Source organism: Camelus dromedarius, chromosome 7 (assembly GCF_036321535.1).
Source record: "Camelus dromedarius isolate mCamDro1 chromosome 7, mCamDro1.pat, whole genome shotgun sequence".
NCBI lineage: Eukaryota > Metazoa > Chordata > Mammalia > Artiodactyla > Camelidae > Camelus > Camelus dromedarius.
In genome coordinates this window covers 23829209-23845806 of record NC_087442.1, presented here as the reverse complement: position 1 = coordinate 23845806, position 16598 = coordinate 23829209, and the positions used below count along the sequence as shown (strand labels likewise).

The following is a 16598-nucleotide window of genomic DNA, read 5'->3' as shown; positions in this document are numbered from 1 at the left end:
GGACACAACACTAGTGGTGTATTACATCATTATTTTTTGTTTAAATCTCTATTACAAGAAGAAGAGACAGGTACGTGGAGTCATATAAGCCCATTCCAAAATTAGATTCTATCCAACACTAAGAAAGAACTTTCTTGATGACTCTGAAAAACAACGAATGGCTAGTGAATAACATTAAATATAACCACATTTGAATGATAAAAGCATTGGGAAATTCATCAATTTAGTTGTATTATAGTTTTAAGTGACTCAAATGCAGAAACTGAAGACTTCTACAAACTGACTACATTGCAAAAAAAATTCTCCATAAAACCTACACTTTTCCTTCCTTTTCCACCATTTTTTGTTTTTTTTTGTCAGAAAAAAATATTTTCATCTTTCTCAGTGATTGCACAGTGTGCAATGTTCAGATTCCTCCTCTTGTCACTTAGTAAAGCTAATCCCCTATTTAAAAGTAAAAATCAGCCCTACAGGCACATAATTATTACTGTTTATCTTGAGCTTCTTTGCTTCTCTGTATTTTTCACAATAAAAATGAAATGTTGAGAAAAATGGGATTTGAAATGACAAAACTATCCAAGATAACCATCTTAGGAGAGGATTCTTCGGTCAGTGGGTCCAATAATATTCATTTCCTCCCACTCTCATTTTTGTAATAGCTTCACTAGATTGGGCCTGAAATGACCCAGTGTTTCACTGTTTCCCTTGGGCACCATAGCAGCAGAGCTTGCTTGGACATTAAGGAATCCAAAGTAGAAGGATAAATAAATTTTCAATATTTTTTTTTCTTTAAGAGAATGTCAATAAAGATTAGTTTTGTCATCAAAGCTTAATAATAAGATCTAATCTTTTATGAGGATTTCCTGTGTGCTGGACTCTAAGTGTTTTGCATATATAATTTCATTTAACCCACTCTCCCCTACTGTCCAGTTTCCTGAGGTGGGCACTATTACTATTCCCAGTTTTCAAGTCTAACCAACTTGCCTAAGCTCAAACAACTAGTTTGGGATGCAGACAGGGGTTGAATCCATGCAGTCCTAGCAAGAGTCCAAGGATCCGAGGCTGCTAAAGCTTCCTGTCATGTGATTATATGAAGCTGAGGCCAAGAACCAGTGACTGGTTCAGATTCTGGTTCAAGGTGCTTCAACTCAAATGCTTTCAGGCCCCAGCGGGTAAAATAAAGGAAGCAAGCAGATATAGACCCTACTCTCAATCATTTCTAAAATAACGGTTCTGAATCTTCCACCTGAATAGAATCCCCTGGGGAGATTGCTAAAAATGCCAATTACTGAGGCTCGGACCCACAGAATCTTTGTTCAATCTGCATCAAAGTTACCTAGGTTTTATCTTTAAATGCAAATTTCTGGGTACCAGAAATCACTTTTAAGTGCTAGTATCACTTTAGGTGCTAATAAATTCTAGTATTCTGATTTTGAGTCTTGAATATTTTATTGGTTCTAGGAATATTACTAAGCAAGTATAATATACCAGCAACTGGGTAAACAGCAGTGAACAAATCAAACTCCCTGTTTCTAAGGAGCTCATGTTTTGTTGGGAAAGGGAAACAGAGCAAGAACTGGTAAAAAATATGTCAGATTGGTAAGTGCAACGGAGTAAAATAAGTCAGGAGTTGGGAGTGGAGCCTGATGGGGTAGTGGTCTTCGTATGATCAGGGGAGGACTTCCTATAAGGTTTCTGTGTTACAGAGGATGTGAGGGAGTGAACAATGGGAACTGAACAGCTCAACAATGTATGGACTAAAGTAACATTAACTTACAAAGCCCATGAAAGAGTTTGCCTGGAAACCAGAAAACACACAAGGGGACTAGTGTTTGGAGAGGAGAGGAGAAAAGTAAAAGATGCCAGAGAGGTAGTAAGGAAATGGGTTGCACTGGGTGGTGAAGGCCATGGTAAGCTCACTCTGTGAGCCATTAGAAAACACTGGAAAATGATGGTATCAGCCTTAGGTTTTAAATCAACCATTCTGCTGCTGTATGGAGGATATTCCATGTAGGGAAACTGCAGAAGCCAGTTAGGGAGATATGGCTGTAGACAAGGGAAAACATGGTAGCATGATCAATGTGGTAGCAGAGGAAGTGGTAAGAAGTAGTCAAATTCTGGATGTATTTTAAAGAATGATCCATGATTATTTTTCAAATGGATTGGATGTGGGTTGTTAATGGAAGAGAGGAATCAAGATGACTAGACCTAATGTTTGTACAGTTAGTGTTTAGTAAATCTGCTTGGTTAAATACTCTCCCAGCAAATTCCCAATTGGGCACTGTTGTGAAGCTTCTTTTACTTACAACTAAAGCAGCACCTTCCCTGGAACACTGAAGGTGAAATACTGGAGCACATTATCTTCCAAACGACTGGGATTCATTAAAACCCACATTCTTCTTGATATGAAACACAGAATACAAGACATCTCTTTTATTTCATTACTTGCAACTAGAAAAGAAAAAGGTAAAAAGAGCTAATTTTCTCAGTGATATTTGTATCAGAAGAGAGTTTATTTAAAAAATTTTCTCCTTTGGTAATTCATTAATGCTTCTAATAATTCTTGAATATGCGGAGATATTTGAAACACTTTAATCACTAACAATAAAGCCAAAAGTAAAAAATGCTCAGATAAAAGCCAAAAGGTAGACCTGCCATTTTCAGAGCTTACTGCCCATCATTTTGGATCAACTTTCTGCATTTTTAAATAACTACCATTAACAACAAAAATCATTCTGCTGTTTCATGTGCTTAATATAAAATTTTGCCTTATTACTCTTAAAATTGAGGTTAATAAATGGTCTGTATCTAATAACTTTTGTCATGTAATAAGAGCAACGTAACCTATCGCATCTTCATGTATAAGTTTTGCTCAAAATTTGTAGTGCCCACTAGGTTAGAAATTTTGAATTGTTTTAACACTCTCTTTATTTAGCTCTTGTCTCCCTTCCCTGTCTCTAAAGGTTGTGTTCCATATCTGTATTTTATTGTAAACCACATCAAATCCTTTCTGGATAGATACTGTATGAATACTAAATGAATATAAATACATGAGCTGACTCTTAAATGCCCACTTTGTACTCCATATTCTTTACCTTAGCTTCCATTTAAGCTCTGATCATTGTGCAGAAATGTTTGTCAATGATCCTCAAATTCAAGGGCAAGTTTATCACTCTAGAACCTCATCTAATTGGCCATAGCACACAGGATTTCATATCCAACCCAATAAAACCACATGATGACCTACTGCAAGCTATGTTTTCATCTGATTCCACAATCGTGATTTTAAAATGTGTTATCTTTCCTATTAACTGTTATGGTAGCTTGGGACAGAAAGTCATTTAAGAGGCAACTAAAGTTGGCAAGAGAAATTCTAGAAGGACCTTGCCTTCTAATGGAGAACAAAAATCTGCTGAGGAAGTTGTATGTAAAGACAAACCAGCTTTTATATGGGAGTTCGTATTTCACAGAAGGGAAAAATCATTCTGAAAACACAGGGGGAAAAAAAATGGTATATACCAGAGCTTCAGGGTTGTAGATGAAAAAGGTACTTGTTTAGAAACTGTGACAATATTTGGTGGAATATTTTATTAATAGATAAGGCTCTCAATAAACACATGCTCCACATCTTCAAAGTATTAGGAATAGATGAAGTAAAAGAAACTGTACACAAGCTGAAAATGTCTTGTTTTGGCATTTGTGGATGAGGCTGACAAGAAATTCCAATGTATTACCCTGCAAAGCGAACTCAAAACAGAGAATAAAGGTGAGCGTGCACAGACACACACACACACACGCACATGCACACACGAATATCAATGTGACTCTGTGGCCTAGATTTCAAGGGGAAAAAAACAGACATTCATCAGGATGATTCTATGGTCTAAAAGTAGCAGAGGAGTCTCTGAACTATCCATGTTTCACCACTTGGCACATCTGAGGGAGAGCTCCCATATACATTGATGCATTATCCTTATCATTGTAATTGATGCCTGACACTTCTCTACCCGTCAGATGCAGTTCTGAATGGAAGGGACATTCATCTTCATGTAAGATGATCATCACTTTGAAACCTCAAGTGATCTCAAATTTCCTAACAGCTTAAATCGTAATACTGCAGGGGAAAAAGAATACACAGTGCTACTGATTCGTTTCCTGACTGCCAAAAGACAAAATCTCACATACCTGAGCGCATGGAGAGTTCTTGCTTCGTGAGTTCCAATACTATTTCCCAGTACAAGAAGGAAGAGAAGAAAGATAGCTCTGCCAGGATTTTATGAGGTGACTAGGCTCCCCTTTTCCTGGGGTGAGTGGGGGGTTTTGCTACTATCCAGATAATCAGAGGGACCAGCACAGGAAGACTTCTAAATTTCTCCCCAAACGGTGTTCTAGAACATTAGTGTGACTCATTGTAGCTTTTACAGAGCTTGAATTTTCAAATGAAAAGCATTACAGGAGGCGGCTTCCTTTCTTACATCAACATAATTCATTTCACAATGAGTTCTTTAATGCATAAACAAGTATTACAAGACAGCCATGTCATGGCAGAGTCCTAACCTGTATCAGGAAGTCTGGACAGGCTTTAAAAATTCTGATCATGTGAAAAACCTCCAGGAAACACAGTAAAACCAGGTCCCAGGGGCTCCAGATTTATTTAAAGGGAAAATAATACCAGACAAAACACAGACTAAATAATAATACTGTTGTGAATAACTATTCAATGAAACAGACAACATGAATATGTTCTAAAAAATATAAAATTCCAAAATTGGCATGATAAGAAATAGAGCACTTAAATAGACCCCCAACCACCACAAAAACATAGAAAGTGAAATAATCAGAGAATTCCCCACTGAAGTTTCTTAAGCTAAGCAATTACAAACAAGTTTCTCCCTCTAATTGTACTGACGTAAAAAACAAAATCTACTCTACAAAGTGACAGAAGCAAGTTGCAGAAATATATTCACAGTATAATGCTATTTTAAAAATGTATCTGTACACATACTTACATGTTCTTAGGGAAACAGTCTGGAAAATTACGCAGAAAACTGTTAAAAGTGCTTTCCTCTGGGGCACGAGTTAAAGCAGGCATTAGTTCAACCTTACATACTTTATGCTGTTTCAAATTCTTACAAGTACATATTACTTTTATTAAAAAAAAATTCTGGATAAAGACAAAACTTGATGGAAAGCATGGTCAAAATTCAAAACACTGAAAATAATCAGAAGGATGTAGAGTTTTTCCCGACACCAATGAAAGCTTCCAGAGTGCAGAAGAGAACTGGCTGGACCGAGAGTCACCATTAGTGACACACACATGCTCTGACTTTGGAATCAGAACGGCAGTCAGCTGGGAGGCGGGCGGGGGGAAGACTCTGGCCCATTCCTGCGTGTGCAAGCAGCTCGGCAACACCATCTACGCTGATTTGAAAACCGGGCGGCCAGCATGGTGTGGAGACTGCTCTCCCAGGTAGTCACGGATGTGTTTGGCTTCTTTTAGCCCATCAACACCACTCTTTCTCTACTCATTTAGAAACAACGTCCAATGTGCAACATGACCAGGCAGAAGTCGTAAGAGAGTTATAAAGAATTGGGGACAGTGAGAGTGGCCACTGAAAGAGACGACGATTTTTCATTATCTATCTGAAGAATGGACTGTCTTTGATTTTCTAAGCCGGGCCCTCTCTTCCCCACCCAGAACAGTGCCGTGGCTACGAGAGACAATCCAGGAGTGTCTAAAACAAGGGCTGCTGCAGAGTCTGGAAACTGAGGAAGAGGCTGTACACAAACTGTGTTCTTACATTTAAGTAATTTTATATCTGACGAGAAGATTCACACAGACAACAAAGGGGACAAGGCTCAAATCTGGGCACAATGAACTACTGTCCAGTGTCGCTCCAAAAACAAAATTCCTCTGAAATTTGGGGTTCCTGATTAGGGAAAAGCCTTTCTTATCAGGAAAATGGGTTCTTCTGAAACTGAAATACATGTTAAGTGCTTACTTAGCAATAGTACCTGGTGTGCAGGCAGTCCTAACTAGCTGCTATACTGACATATCAGCTTTGGTTCCTCACTTCAAATCATGCCTCAGCTCAAGATAGGACAAATAAATAAAACAGCTAAAATGTGTGCATTTATTTATTCTTTACTATTATTGAACTAGGGAGATCTGTATCTCTCAGTCCTTAGCAAATAACATATATAAATCTATACATATATACAAATATACAGAAATATTTGTATAAAACTGAATGTTCATGATTTTAAATCTGACAAACCTCGTCAGGTAAAAAGCAGCCTATATCATACTGATTTAACACTTAAATGTTCAATCTGAAACATGAGCACAGTTTATACAAGACTCTAACGAGAAGGGTAATATAAATAAGTCACTGACGCGGCCAATCTGATCACTTGATTAGGTTGAAGTGGAATGGAATAACTTCCAATAACATGCAGAGAAACAAGCAATCAAAGCACATAATTCGGGTCTGAAAAAAATGGATTTATCCTCCGTTGGTATCAACACCTAAAGGAAGCAATTCTGGCACTCCCACTTAGAGCAAATCACTCTCTCAAGCACACTGTAGCTCACTCAGACCAGCACCTCTTCCAGGAGTAGTTGTTTAAGCAGATTCCTTTGTACAAAAACAAAACAAATCAAACAAATCCTTGCACGCAGTAAAAGCGGAGAGATTTAAGGTAAGGACATTTCCTAATCCCATACGCATGCTAAAATCACCAACCACTGCTGATGTAAAAATCAGGGCAGAAAAAGCAGCTCAACCAGGGATGGTGGATGGCAGAGCAATCAGTGGCTGGTATGTGGAAAAACCAATAGGGAGAGTGATTTTTTAGGGTAGGGTAACAAAATATCTTCTTTGAAAGGACTGCAGAGAGTAAATGAAAACAGTCCTTATTTATTTGATGTCTCTCTTTTATATATCCCTCGCAGCCAGCATACTGGGTATTTTGAGCAACAGGAACATTTTTAACTTACAAGAGGGAGTTAAGATAATGCAATGTCTATTTGTTAAAATTTTTTTAGATAGCTGTTAAAATGGAAAATACAGAGCTAACTTGTGTATGTGTTTTATAGCAATCTCATAAAAAATAGTAATGTTTTCTAAAATTAAAATATTTTACATATGCTAAGTTGAATGTCAAAATTAGATAAGGTCTTCTGCAACTGTGGTGTCAAAAATCTGATAGCAAATTTGCTGCTCTGTTCCACTTGTGACATTATACGACTTGATGAAGCACTCCAACCATGGATACGCATCTACAAATCAAAAAGAATATGCTTTTGAAATAAAACTAAACAGCTCTAAAACATGTATCTAAGCATAATAATTAGATAGAAAAATTAACATATTTAATTTAGCTTGAGAAGTAAATACACTCACCAAATTTCATACCCTTACTCTTCCAAATATACAATGGATTCGTTATTGCTCTGCAGCAATTCTGATTTGAATTTTTTCCCAACAGGAAGGACTAATTCAATGTGAGGTTTTCAAAATGTTTGATGGCAAAGGCTGTAACCTAAATCATTTCCAATTTTTATTCCTTTTTTTCCCTCCTAATTATTGCTTACTGATCTCATCTGTTTTTGTTTGTTGTTTGTTTTGTTTTGTTTTGTTTTTTTCCTCCTTAGCTGACTACAAAGAAACCAGCTCAAGACCTCACATCTGTCTTCTGAAACGCCCATCAGGTAACAGGTGCTGAATCCAGGCATGTTGGCAGTCAAAGATGCCATTTCCAAGCTCTGGTCATGACCACAGTCTTAAGTCTATTTATAACTTCTAGAATACTCTCTTAATATTTCTTCAACTTTGAATTTGAAAGACATTTAATTTTGTCTTCAATATTGGGCAAGGGTCAAGCAAGAGAGGCATTCTCCTGCACTGCTGGTAGAGCTGTAAATAGGTAAAATACTCTGGAAAAGCAACCTGGCAGTATGTATCAAAGGCCTACCAGCCCCTTGCTTTTTGACATGTCAGTTTTATTTCCAGAAATCTATCCAAAAGAATCCAAACAGCCAAACATCAAATAAAAGTATTTAAATTAAAACTTAGCTATAAATGCACAAAAACTAATTTTTTTTGATTGTTATAAATTGCAAAGATTGACCAGGGAAAAATAAAGCCTGATTGAAAATAACCTATAAGAGTTAAACTGACAACAGCTAAATCTGCAGCTGGTAAAATCTGCTACTGATGAAACATTGCTGGCAGAAGTCAAATTGTCTGAGTATGATTTAGATCTGCAAGTTTCATTATAAATGGAAATAATGGCCACAAAAGAAAACTCAGTGGCAGCAGGTGTAATCAATACAATCTGACCTGAAGACTGGTTGATAAATCAAATGTTACACAGAAAAAAACTAAACCTGACAGAAATACTTAGTAAAATAAAAACTTGTAAAATGTGAAACTAGTTAATACTGAACAGAGAATTCATCAATGAATTAAACTGGTGAAATGGGGTTTGTTGTCAGAAATGTTTCCTGTCAAAATTTCATCCCTGTTGTTAATGTTTGTATGCATAAACATAGTATTAAATGTGCTTGAGATCAAAACTGCCTCCCCTTTGTGACATTTTAAAACATTTAAAAAAATCTTTTCATTTCAGAAATTATGATTCTTACCTATTTCATCCCTCCTAATGTCCTCATACGCAGGTAGACCATACAGTATAATCAATTGACTTAGCAACTTACCTGAATTCAGATTTCAAAGTTTCTATGCCTTTTAAAGTCCATAGATTAGCCATATGCTAGGTGTTATTTCAAGAAAAAGAATGAATGGGATTATTAAAATATTACTGCCTACCAATTTTTACTTCTGGAGGACAAAACATATCCATGATCATATCTATACTTTGCTGAAGGTTGTCATTGAGTAGGACTTCTGATGCTGGAATCTGGAAGAATTTTTCCTTAAAAAAATTATAGAAGAAACAAGGAAATGATATTTATCTTCTTTAGAAGTTATAATTAATAAAAAAAGTATTTGAATATTATCTAATTAAAATAATCTAGACTATTTCACCCTATCAAGATTGTAGAATGCATCAACTAGAGTGCTAATCTACACTCTAATATCTGATTTACCACTTTATTCTATAAACAGCTTTGAGATATATATATATATATATATAAAATCAAGTTAAACTACTTTGACTTATCATAAGAATAATGATTAGAATACAGTGAGGCTTACTATTCTCTTGACAGCATATAACTGAGTTCCTACAATGTCTAGGTGTTAAGTTTAAAAGGGTGTAATATACAGTATATCTTTATTTGTTTCATTTTTCTTCTCTACTAGATTGTAAGTTTCAGGAGGGAAGGATTTTGCTTGCTTCATGCATTGCTATACACCCATTACAAAGAATATTACTTGGCACATAGCAGGTGCTCATTAAATATTTATTTAATAAGTGGATAAATGAATTGCTTAGGCAGGAGAAAAATTCTCCTCTCAACCTGACCCCAGATTCTTTCCCAATGTATGTAGTGAAAAATTTAACCTCACTGGCCTTTGCCCTTGGTTTCTGAGAGGTAATCTCTAAGCCCTTGGAACATCATGCCTCATTGGAGGGTCCCTGTTTGCCTGGAGACCTTGGGTCACATTAACATTGTGATTTAGAGTGGGGAGTTTGGAGCATGTGGTATTAACTTGACCACTGGTAGGGCTGAAGACTGAGAGCAGTCACATGGGCAGCCAATCACGACTACCCAATAGCACGCCAACAAAAACTGTCAACACTAAGGCTTAGTTGAGTTTCCCTGGTTGGCAATATCTCACGTGTACTGTTACACATCATTTCCAGGAAAGCAACACTGTCCACTACTTTATGGAAAGCGAACAAATCGAAGTTCCATGTTTGAAACGTTCCTAGACTATGCCCTATGCACCTCTTCCCTTGATGATTAAAATCCGTATCCTTTACTGTAATAAATTGTAACAGTAAGCATAATAGCTTTCAGCAAGTCCTGTGAGTCTTTCTAGTCAATTATCAAAATGAAGGTTGGTCTTGAGGACCTCTTAACTTGAAACTGGTGTCAGAAGTAATGGGGGGGTTTGGGAATCCCCTAACTTAGAATAGTCAGAAAATGAAGGTGACCTTGTGGACAGCTCCGTAGCTTCACACAATATAACTATCTCCCTATCAAAGTAATATTGTTCCCTCTAATATGAAATATAGAGGCTTAAAAAGCCCAATGAAATACCAATAGATAATGCCTGTGGGTGTGGCCACACTTCTGCCTTTGACTCCCAGAGTAGAACTTCTGCCTAGCATGGACAATAACTCTTTCCTCAAATTCTTATTCCTCAATTTTTCATTATTCAGACATTAAATTTTACAGTATCAAATTAAAAGAGAGATAAATACATAGACCATTTAAGATTTATGTACTTGTCTTTTATTTATTCTTCTGAGTTGCCTTAACTCTTCTCAGTAATCAAGTAAGCATAAATAAATATATTAAAATTCAAAAAAGTACTATCTTTTAATTAGAAATAGGTTCACTACCTCTGTTACTTACAGAATCCATAAGATAAGCTTCCAACACTCCTGTTCCATCATCAAGAGTAAATGTCATCACAAACACATATTGGAGGGGTACAATACCTAGTACTAATATGAAGGAAAAAAAGGTGAAACCATATGAATCTCCTATTTCTTATAATCAAAGTAAAGAAAAAATTGCTTTATGATATTACATATGTTAATTTTGTTTACTAAAATAATTCGAGATAAAAAACTTATACATATATCTTTTTGTTCCCTAAAATATTAAGCTCATTTTAAAAGGTTCCTTTTGGAACATTACATTATACCAATATGGGGACAATGACTCATGAGCAATTGTATCTTTTTTTTGATTAAATATTAATATAGCATGTGTTTAAAATGAGTTGATCTCAATGGAAAACAAAAATTGATTTGTGAAAGGCAATTCATTGCATGTTGGCTTTATGAAAGACAAAATTAAAGTACCAGAATGTTCTAAAAAAATAGCATGCAGTTTAATATTTAGGATTTTGTAACATGTTTCTCTCCTTTGTATTGTAAGCAAAGGGATCACTTATTTTTTAAGAGATATCTGGTTGAATGACATCAGAATCTGGGATTTCATAATTTGGTAAGATGAAGAAAAAGAAAGAAATTAAAGAGATACTTAATCATATGAAAATTTATAGGTAAAAGTAAACATCTTATGTTGTATCTGGAAATGGAAGACATTCAATAGGCTTAGAAAATTGTCTTCCATTTGTGGAATTCATGTTCAAATAGGACTAACAAAGGAGGCAAGTAAGAAGAATAAATTAAGGCATACAGACATGAATTAGGGCATACAGACAGGAGAGAAATTGTTAATACAGAGGAAGTGAATTCTAAGATTTGAAAGATCTCAATAGGCATAAAATGCCAGCTAAAACCAAGAAGGAAGAACATAAAACCTACCCTGAGGGACCAACCACATAAGCAAACAAAGAACTACATTAAGTACAGGCTGAGAAGAACAAGGTTGAAGCACACAGCAAGAAGCTCATGTGAAAGTAACCTGGAACCCCACTGGACCCCAAACAAAATATAAGATAGCAGTATCATGCAGCTGGATTAAAAGAGAGAGGAAACAAAACCAAGTATACAAATAAATATATCTATACAGTAAGATTTTCAGGTAAGTAGAAGCAGTGTCCAATTTTAGGGAAATAAATGTTTTCTTCATACTCATGAATTGGCCAACGTCTGCAGCCCTATTTCCAGCTGTAAGTGCCAAACTCTGAAAAGAGCATTGGTAAAATGGAATGTTTACTGAAGAGGAGAAATAAAATAGTAAGGAATGCACTGAAATAGGAAAGGAAGTGAGGATGCCTGCTTGGAGAAACAGACTCAATGAAGGCTTGACAGGTTACCTCCAAATGTAGTCTGTCATCCTATAGAAGCGGGAACAGAAGTATCCTAATTCTAGTAGACAGAATGTGGCCCATGTTAAAATTATAGGTAAGCAGATTTTACCTCACTGTTAAGTACTGTACCTAAAAATCAAGGGACATGTTACCTTGCAGTGTAATGAGTCCCCTATCACTGAAGAGTTTTAAGCCAAGGCTAGATGACCACAGTTAATAATGTGATATACAAAGATTCTTCTTGTTCCAGCTAAAAGCTTGTATTGGGTAAAAAGCTGTAATAGCAATCTCTAAAACCTTTTCCCATCCCAAGATACTATGAACTGTAGAGATTTTTCACAAGTTGTACTTATAACTAATGATTAATACTAAGATTACTGAACATTAAAGTGTAAATTAAAAATACTGGCAGATGCTTGAAAGTAAGCTTTTAAGTGTTTTGAGCATTTACTCTATACTTTTGTTATAACCACCATGAATGGTTTTGCTTAAGGAAAATTAAACTTTAGCTCAGCCTTTACTCTGGTTTTACTATATCTGCAAATATTGAAATATAATCAGTGAGATCACCTTATACAAGACAGTTACAATTACAGGACACAGAACTTTAGCCAACCTTCTGCCACAGAAGAAGGAATCCACGGTCTTTTATCAACCAGGGAATTTAGATTTTGTATTGGTCTCAGATTAGAACATTGTTTACATCTGAAATTAATAAAAGCAAAAAACCAGTAAAAATAATTTATTATATTATAACTCATTTAATTATTATTTAACATTTTTGCTGTTCAAGCATGCAGTTTAAAAAGTGTATTATTAAACAAGAGCACTGCACCTCCTATATTGTAATATGTATATTACAAACAGAATTATAAAAAAAAAAGCTTCTTACAACAGAAGCAATCAAAAAAGAGTACAATTCAGAATAAACAACTGTAAATTGAGAATCAGAATGGTTCCAGATGCAGACTGTTAATTAATCTGGCTATTTTCCTATCTGGTAAAACAAAAAAGTTTAAAAAAACAATCTCTAAGGACTATTTCATTTTATGGCTCTGTGAACAGTATGTAATAGTGAAGGTCTTAATTAAACATAAACCAATAGGAGAAAAATTATTCTAACTAAAGAAGTCAGTACTATCAGTACTAGCACATAGGGGATCATAGTTTATGATACCTAATACTGTAGTTATCTTTTTTAATACAAACCAATATAACAGTATAAATATACTAAAATTGCACATCATTTAGTACAGGTATGTTTTACTTACCTACAAACATTTTAAATACAAGCAATTTTTATTTGCATTTATTATACTTTTTATTTACTTTTTTATTATATATTAATATTTAGAAGATGTTGATAAGAACGTATGCTTGAATAAAAATATAAAAATCAACATTCAAAGATGCATGCAGACTTCTTTTCATCTGCAAGCTGGGGTAAAACAAAGGGTAACTATATTAAATGTTATCCACTTCCATTCTTCTAATACATAGAAGTTTTTTTCTTTAACAGAAAAAGATAATCCAATAATGAGTATTATTGCCTTAAAATAAGGCTATGATATTAAACTTTAGACATTGATAAAGTAAGTACACAAATTAAAAATTAAGGATAATAAGTAGAAATTAGAGAATCCATTATTTTCACAGTAGTACAAGAGGGAAAAGGAGAAAAATAACATTTTTATAAGTCAAGCCAATAGAAGACTGGAGATAAAAATTAGCAAAATAGTAATAAAAAAAGGAGAGGAAGGGAAGTAAGAATAGCATGATAAGTGGAAAACAACACGAAATGTAGAAGTAAAACCTAAATGTATCAGTAATTAGCATATTTTAAACTCATCTATTAAAAAACTAAAATCTAGTCATAAGTATTTACTTATGAGACCTGCTAAAATATAAGCCTGAATAGAATGTTTTTTTTTTCTTTTTGACTTCCAGTAAGTGAAGAATGGTCCAAAGTTTATAACTAATATTTGCTTTTCTGGTTCTAGACTGGCCAAGGTGACTGATACTAGGAAGGCAAGACAAAAAGAACAGAGGGAGAGGAGAGAGCGCAAATGAGTCAGGATGAGCGTGTAAAAAACAAGTCCATGTCAGTGACCTCTTAAAAAGAAAAAAAAAAAGACAGAATTTGATATTTGGGAGATGGAAAAGGAGAGGGATGGTATGACAAGATGTATTCTACAATCCAGGGTTTCTCAAAGCAGGGCACTTCCAGGGTGACTGTTTCATCAAGCGGAAACAGATTTTATCTGCATTGCCTCCTTCCAAACCTGGACACCTGTTTCTAGTTCCTAATGGATTCTGGTATCTTCCAGTTTCTCAGTGGCAACTAACTTATAATTTTGTGGCACTGAAAATCTGGAGTTCAATCACTTAACTTTTACTAGGATGCAGCTCTGAACCTTTCTCTGTAACTAGTATGTAAATTCTTATGAAAGAAAATAAAGGAATATTTCAGCCTTTGGGGTAGCCTTACACCTAGCACACTGCAGGCACTCAATATATATGCCATCCAAAGAACAGATACATACCAAAAAATCTAGTACACATAAATTGGTACTCAGTAAGTATCCATTCACTATATAGTAACAAGTGAGATACTGACAGGCATATGTAGAATAGATAAACAAGATTATACTGTATAGCACAGGGAAATATATACAAGATCTTGTGGTAGCTCACAGCAAAAAAAAAAGTGACAATGAATATAGGTATGTTCATGTATAACTGAAAAATTGTGCTCCACACTGGAAATTGACACAACATTGTAAAGTGAGTATCACTCAAAAAAAAAAGTAAAAAAAAAAAACAAAAAAAAAAACAAGCAATAGATAAATAAAAATAAAAATTCCCCAAATTCCCATTATTGAAAACATACCCATAGTGATGCATTTTCCTTTGTATAAGGAATGGTGCTGAAAGGTCCAGGACTTCCAGGTCCTCTGGGCCAGATCTCACAGGAATTACACTATGAAACTTGTTTGAGAGTTTACAGATTTCACTGAGTGTACCTCCTATTAAAAGAGAATAAATAAATCCTTCAAGTATTACAAGTATAAAATAGGCAAAAATGGAGTACCTATTAAGTACCACATGAGATATATATAATAAGACTAAAAGGACTAACAGAAAAAGGCAATGCATGCCATGAAGTTAAGACACTTAATACACTTACACATTTATTGTTAAAATAATTTGTAAACTTAGGATCTTATTCATTGATTAAAGAAAGCACTGAGCAAAAATGCTGAGACTTGAACAAAATATAAAGTTTGTAAAATATTAACCATAACTTTAAATTTGTACAAATTGCTCTTTATGCAAGGAACACTATGGTTCAAATGATCTAAAAAGAGTAAAGTTGTGAGCCATAAAATGACAGGATTCCTATTATTAAATTTGCTATATACTACTAGTATATAATAATAATTTGAACTAAATCTTTTCAGTTTAACATTAAATTTAAATACAGATGTGAACAGATTGTGTAATATGAATTCATGTATAGTGTTTGTTCATTTTTTTTACTGTGAAAATCATCCCACTTACCCTAATGCTATGACAGGGTGGACATTAAAATCATGTTGGCTGAGAAGAAACAGCATGCTCAACGGTGCACCATTATTAGAAAGCAGCATTACCAATGATAACACAAACCCACTGGTACCTTTCTTGGTGTACTTTTCACTTAGGTTGGTAATTCTTCCTCCCCAGGGAAAGAGAATATGATTTATAAAAGTGATTCTGTGCATTTCCTAAAATTTGTGTAAAATTTATAATGCTAAAATTCAATTGTGAGGGGAAGCATTTCTGGCATAGCAGTGTAAGAATGTCCCAAAATACACTTTTCCATAACAGCAAAAATAACACTGGCAAAAACTGTCAAACTCAACTTTTTCAGAACTCTAGAAATTAACCAAAGGCCTTCAACAATCCACGGTGTGTTATTTTTAAAAAAGTGGCTAAATCTTGGTAGGAACAGCAAACTTTGCAGTGTTTTAACTTGCCCAGTTCCCATACCTCCTCCTGCAGCTCTGCCATAGCTGGCAACCACAGTTCAGCCACGCCATACTATAGTTAGATCCTAGCCTATGGTTAGAGTTATGATACTGAGAAATATGATAACATAAAAATAGCTCACATTTTGATGAAACCCTTTTAAAGTGCTTTCACATACACTCTCATTTGACTTTTTAAAAAGGCTCTGTAAGGTAAAATGTTTTACGTTGGATGGACTTATGTATCTAATAAATAGCTACTGAGAGCCAGTTATGTGCCAGGTGTACTACTCTAGTGCTGAAGACACGTAGATTAAAATAACATGTATCTGGACCTTAGGGAGTTTACATTCTAATATGGAAACATATCTATAAACAGACAGTTGTAACACAAATATAATACAAGAAGAAAAGTGTTCTACTAGAAGTTCACACGGTATGTAATTAGAACCACACAGATCTGCCTGATGCATCAGAAAAGCGCTTATGCACGCAGATGCTCATTAAATATTTTAAAAGAATTGCCAAATAAAGGGAATTACTGAGTTCACTTCTGAAGATGTATTAGAACAGAAATTCTCAGTAGAATAGCAATGGAATGGCACAGAGAAATATACTGGGTTTAGGAATTGTCACCAGTTCAATATGACTGGAGGGTGGG

At 34.9% G+C, this 16598-nt stretch overlaps 1 protein-coding gene across 4 annotated transcripts in view; it reads right to left on the bottom strand.

Annotated features, from left to right (window-relative positions):
- Positions 1-4467: 4467 nt before the first annotated feature.
- The window catches only part of POT1 (protection of telomeres 1), a 77391-nt gene continuing 65260 nt past the window's right edge, over positions 4468-16598 (bottom strand). For all 4 annotated transcript variants that reach the window (XM_031455294.2, XM_031455296.2, XM_031455295.2 and 1 more), the window contains 5 exons: positions 14818-14953; positions 12544-12632; positions 10556-10647; positions 8835-8940; positions 4468-7282 (listed from right to left, as the gene is read on the bottom strand). In XM_031455294.2, the coding sequence (XP_031311154.2) occupies positions 7170-7282; positions 8835-8940; positions 10556-10647; positions 12544-12632; positions 14818-14953 (536 nt within the window). In that variant the 3' untranslated portion in view covers positions 4468-7169. The remainder of the gene's footprint in view (positions 7283-8834; positions 8941-10555; positions 10648-12543; positions 12633-14817; positions 14954-16598) is intronic.